This window comes from Ochotona princeps, chromosome 11 (assembly GCF_030435755.1).
Source record: "Ochotona princeps isolate mOchPri1 chromosome 11, mOchPri1.hap1, whole genome shotgun sequence".
In the NCBI taxonomy this organism is placed as follows: domain Eukaryota; kingdom Metazoa; phylum Chordata; class Mammalia; order Lagomorpha; family Ochotonidae; genus Ochotona; species Ochotona princeps.
Genome location: NC_080842.1, coordinates 42955693 through 42961560, shown reverse-complemented (window position 1 = coordinate 42961560; position 5868 = coordinate 42955693). Strand labels below are relative to the sequence as shown.

The following is a 5868-nucleotide window of genomic DNA, read 5'->3' as shown; positions in this document are numbered from 1 at the left end:
TCCTTTTATTCAGGAATGTTTGAAGTCCTCTTGCATTAATTTGCAGTATACATGGAGTGCATTTGTGTTCCAGACACCATTAAAAATGTTATATACATGTGATATTTGTTCCCTTTTTAAGGAATAGTTTAATAGAGAACAGGATTCTCTTTCTATCAATGGGCTCCAGACAATTATCTTATATTATCTTATCCCTGTTGTGGAAAATCCTGAATTGTGAGAATGTACTCATAGAAGTCAGAGTATTTTTGATAAGCAGGACTTCACTTTTCTATACCAGCATGTCCTTAATTCTTGGCCCTTTCAATAGAAAACTAACAGTACTGATCTCTGGTGAATGTATAAGCCCAGAGGGAAAAAGGAGAGGGTTAGCCACCTGGTTTCCTTTCATTGAGTTAATTTGTCACCAAATTTAGAAACTACGAGGTTTGAAAATATTCCAACGGAAGCTATTTCATTTCTTTATTTGTTAAGCTTCACTAACCAAGAGGAAGCCCAGGCCCCCAGAAGTAAATAAAAGATCTACTCTACCATCCCTAATCATACTCCACTCTACTGAGCACTCAACCATGGGACTCTTTTCCCTTATTTCTGTTCTCCTCCTGCTTGTGACTATAATACCAAAAGGTAAGATGGCACATGATTGCAGAGGTAGGTGCCTTAAAGGTCTAATAGGATGCTAAGTTCTACCTTGGTCACCGTAACTCAGATGCTAGTGCATAGCTTTAGGGATTCAGAAGTCTGACAATCATCTTCTTTATTTAAAAACATTAATTCTTCATATTTTATTTGGAAGGTAGAGAGACAGAGATCTTCCATCTAGTGGTTCATTCCCTGAATGCCCACAAGAGTTGTAGCTTGGACAGATGAAAGCTTGGAGCTCAAAACTCAATCTGGGTGTTCCATGAAGGTGGCAGGGACACAATTACAGGAACGATCATTTGCTACTTCGCAGGGTATGCATTAGCAGGATTCTGGAATTGGAGGCATAACCAGAGCGTGAGCCCAGGCAATCCAATATGGGATGGGCACATCGCAAATGACACCTTAACTACTTTGCTAAATATCCACTTCAATCATCTCCTTTAGAACTAGAGGTCAAAATTAGGAAGCCATTCAAGGAATTTCAACACAGAAAGGGATCCAAGAGCTAAATGATTAGGAAATGGGGCTCAAATAGAAACAGGTCTAAAATCTTTGGGATGCCACTTACCATTTATAGTCTACAAGGCAAATAGCTCATAGTCATCACCAGAAGACCACTGTCCTAAAGGGAGAACAGGGATGACAGCTGTTGGCTCATGCTTGGTCAGGGTATGGAAGCTCACAAGGTCAATTGGTGAGGAATATTTATGAAGAGCGGAAGTTAGCACATAAGACAAAGCTTATAAGATAATACTGCATCAAGTTGTTCAAGACCAATACAATTTTGGTAGCAGGAAAGCTTGAAAAAAATAGTATACAAGTGACTTTTCAAGGGCAAAATATTAAGCCTAAACTAAGTAGGACATAAGTATCATTTCTGGAAGTTGAGCTGCCATCTAAGAAGGGCCCATAATTCAGAAGTTTGAATACGAAAAGAGAATATAGTTATCATCAAGCTACTTTATCCAGATCCTGATAAAAAGAGATAAAATCTTTTTTCTACTGTTCAGGGCAGGATATTCAATTCCATTAAATAATGTCTGTGACTATTGAACCTTGGTTCATCTCTCAGTCTATTAAATACTAAGTTGTTTACTTGTCTGATCTTGGCCTAATTGATGAGCTTCTTGGGGTCCACCTGACATACAGCTGTTTCCTCCCAAAGGAGTAGATGGTCAGAAGACACAACTATGGATTCTTTGTAGTCACAACTGAGGTAAAAAGGATGTCATGTTAATGATGAAAAATTAGGAAATGCTTTAATGGTCAAATCTTCATTTTAAAAAGGAGAAGCCATGCCTACATACCTGATCATGCAAATCCTATCAGATAAAAACAATCATTGTCTTCATGAAGAAAATTTCTCTTTAGAAACCATATAATAAAATATTGGTTTATCACCCAAGAGTCAAATAAATTTTAAGGGATCATTGATCAAATACATATCTTCATATATCTTTGTATCTCTCAAAAAAGAATGCATGCTATACCTATGATATAAATATTTATCCATATTATTCATACATATATGTGGATATATATATGTGGATATATGTGGATATATGTGGATATATATATATATTTGTGTATGTGCATGCCTGTGCTGAGTGTATCGGCATAGAGGTAAAAATAAGAAAACTCTTCAGTTAATTCATTAGACCCCTGAGAAGTAAGATTAGTTATAGCATTCTTATGCTGATTTTGGAGGAGAGTATAATAATTAGACAATCACAGTGAACAAGAGAAAAAGCTTGAATTTTGTGTTATGCAGAGGGAAGAAGGTTGCCATTTAATTTTGTAGTTGAATTTTCTTTGTATAAAGATTTATTTATGGGCCCAGCGGAGTGACCTAGCGGCTAAAGTCCTCGCCTTGAACACCCCTGGATCCCACATGGGCACCAGTTCTAATCCCGGCAGCTCCACTTCCCATCCAGCTCCCTGCTTGTGGCCTGGGAAAGCAGTCGAGGATGGCCCAAAGCGTTGGGACCCTGCACCCGCGTGCAGTGTCTGACTTTGTAATAAAATAAATAAATCTTTAAAAAAAAGATTTATTTATTTATTGGAAAGTGAGATACACAGAGAGGAGAAAAGAGAAAGGAAGATCTTCCGCATTGGCTAGAGCTGAGTCAATCCGAAGCCAGGAACCAGGAGCGTTTTCTCGGTCTCCCACATGGGTGCATGGTCCTAAGTCTTTGGGGCATCATTGATTGCTTTCCCAGGCCGTAAGCAGGGAGTTGGATGGGAAATGGGGCCTCTGGGGTTAGCCTGGCACCCATATGGGATCCCAGTGGGTTCAAGGTGAGGACTTTAGCTGCTAGGCCCTAGTTGAATTTTCAAGAAGAGCCTCTCTCCACCCCAATCATACCCACCACCACACAGAGAGTTTAGTAACTCCATGAGTTGTGATGCTCAGAAGTCATACCTGGTTAGAGATTAAATGGGTGTAATACCACATGACATTTCATTTAATTGCAATTCTATTTTCTCCCTTCTGTAGCATGGGAACACAGCTAGATAAGTGAACGCCCAAACTCTATCTTTTCCCAATAACAACAGTTAAATATGTATCCTTTCTCTCATCACCCCTGCATATGTAACTATTACAAAATGTCATTATAAATTCTGAAATTTCTTAGAAAGTTGGCTTCTTCTATTGCTTTTATAAGTCTATTCTTGTGCCAATAAGTCTGAAAGTAAATTATTATGTAGAAATACCTTTCCTCATGGATCAGATCATTTGATACCATTTTGCTGACTTGAATGAGTGTTTTGGCAGAGAGGGTACACACAGACATCGGTGCAACAGAGATTATAACTCTGACTTCCTGCTCAGAGATTGCCTCCTTAGATGAAGTCACACGAGAGGCATTTCCCGAGTAGAGAGAATGATACTATCTGAGGTCAAGGGCTAGATAAGAAGGCTGAACTGTGCAGTCTACCTGGTTAAGAGTCTCTACTCAGCTGGGGGAGAGATGAGCTCTCTGCAGTTACAGACTAACACATTCCACTTCATTCTCCATGGGATACGTCTTTGCTACTATACCCTACTTCTTACAATACTTTTCAGTTCTAATAAGCCTTGGTTTTAACATTGGAAAACCTGACAGTCTTACCAGTCTCGCCCTAAATGCATTGACAATTATTGGGGAAAGAACAGCTCCTGACTGCAGGCCTGCTATGGTGCTGAGCGTGAAGTTCGTTCTCTGTAGAGACAGTATTGCTTCCTCAATGTTTTCCACAATTGACTACTGAGACTCCAGTTTTTGCCCTGAAAGGCATTTTGTCTCCAAGTACAGTCCTGGGAAGACAGAGGCAGGATTACAAGGTATTATTATTCTCCAATAGCATGTCATTTTCTTGTTGCACAGACTCTGGGTTAAGGACTCAATAACAAATGAAAGAGCTGATTGCACTGGGCTGAAGCTTCTAACACAGCCCTGCACAGGTTATGAACACTCAGTTCCAAAGGTCTGTACCAGTGTATGTGGTTATGGCATGTTTCTACAGGGTAGAGATGCAACAGTGAGAGTCTAATTTTAGCACACAATGACAATAACAGCAGAAAGATCTAGAGCCAAAATTTTAAAAATATATCAAACATTTAGTCAAAGAATAGAAGTTAGACAACAATGCAGCCAGTCAGGGTTGGTCTATTAAAGGATAGTTTGAAAACTAACTTCCAGTAAAAGCAAAAGCAGAAGTCTGTCTTCAGTAGCATTCCCTGAAGTCCACGGTGGATACAAGCTTGTGCTGGAAAGAGAAGAGCAAGGAAACCACCCTGTTGGCACTCACATCTAGTTATGAACTGGTCAGGGTCAAGCGAATGACGAATGCATACAGATAAACTCAGGGAAAACACCTTTGGACTCCGAAAGGAATTCTATTGTGCATCTGCATACAATGTCCATTGAACAACACAAATCTGCAGTCTGGAGCATCGGTAGGCTTTCCCTAAAAGGCGGTAGAGATGAGACTGAGGGCTCCATGCTAAGGACTGGTGCCAGCACAGTCAGCGCAGAGGGAGGACAAAGCACTTCTTGATGGAGGCATTGTTGGCACTGGGTCAGGCAACCATCAGTGCTGTGCCATCCCCACAACATCTCAAAGACACCTTCCCAGTCTGAGTGAAAGCACCAGTTCCACGTATTGTAAAACACACCCCTGCAGCTGAAGACAGAATCAAAAACATTTTAGAAATCAGCTTGCCCCTCCACAATGCTCAGAGTGCCTGTAGCTTAAGGCGTCGTTTTTGTCCAAGTGTCTGGTCCTTCCAAACAGATAATGTCATCTCCTACCCTGAAACTATCCTCTTGGGAGCCAATGGATATAGGGATACCTCTAGTAATTTTATGATGAATTAATGATGTTATTAAATCTCTTCCTGTGCAGGAAACACTGGTGTTATTCCAGGACAAAAACAGTGCCTTAAATTGAAAGGACTCTGCAAAGATGGTGGATGTACCACCACGGAAGACACCATTGGCGTCTGTAACCATGAAAAAAAATGTTGCAGGAAATGGTGGATATTCGAACCATATGCAACACCAGTTCCTAAAGGAAAATCCAATTAGATGCAGACAGACTGTAAACTCTCTCCAAACATCAGAATCCATGTACAAATCAGTCAGACTTCTGATAAACTAAATTAATTTTTTTGGTCTCTTAACTGGAAATAAATATTGTTCTAATTCCACAGGTTATAAGTCTTGGGGGCATTTTTTCATGATGCACATGCAGGTCTTTCAAGAACTCAAAGAATAAACTAGACACTAGAAAAACCTCACACTCTAAAGTTAGGGATGCAATAGATGGGTGTGTAAGAAAAATGAGAGAGGCAAAATGTTTAGATGTGCAACATAATATACTATAAAATGGTAACAGGTGGTGCCTGAAGTAGACATACCAAACCATCTGAAGTAGAATATCAATCCGCTTCTCATCTGTCTCTGAAAAAGTGTCATTTTCGTCACTTCCGGAGGTCTCCTTGGAGAATATAGGTTAAAATTCACTAACCGAATGGCGTTGCTAATTCCGCACCTGAGAATTAGGCACATGGATTTGGGCTCTACTCTCAAAAGATATTCTCAAATGCCATATCCTGAATGTTTAAAACTTTAAAAAGATAAAAATATCAAAAGTACAAAAGCTAGAAAGATTAAAATCACAAAAAAGTTTGGAAATATTTTTAAATTTACTTTCTTTCGTTTCAGTTTATAGACAGAG

At 39.6% G+C, this 5868-nt stretch overlaps 1 protein-coding gene across 2 annotated transcripts; it reads left to right on the top strand.

The window, feature by feature from the left end:
- Positions 1-531: 531 nt before the first annotated feature.
- LOC118760026 (beta-defensin 130B) lies at positions 532-5338 on the top strand. Of its 2 annotated transcripts, none has more exons than XM_036496944.2 (2): positions 532-627; positions 5035-5338. In XM_036496944.2, exons 1-2 carry the CDS (start codon positions 570-572, stop codon positions 5214-5216), a joined length of 240 nt encoding a protein of 79 aa, XP_036352837.1. In that variant the 5' UTR covers positions 532-569; the 3' UTR covers positions 5217-5338. The 2 variants fall into 2 exon arrangements, with proteins under 2 accessions (XP_036352837.1, XP_058526406.1); XM_058670423.1 differs by having other exon boundaries at positions 563-651.
- Positions 5339-5868: the final 530 nt, after the last annotated feature.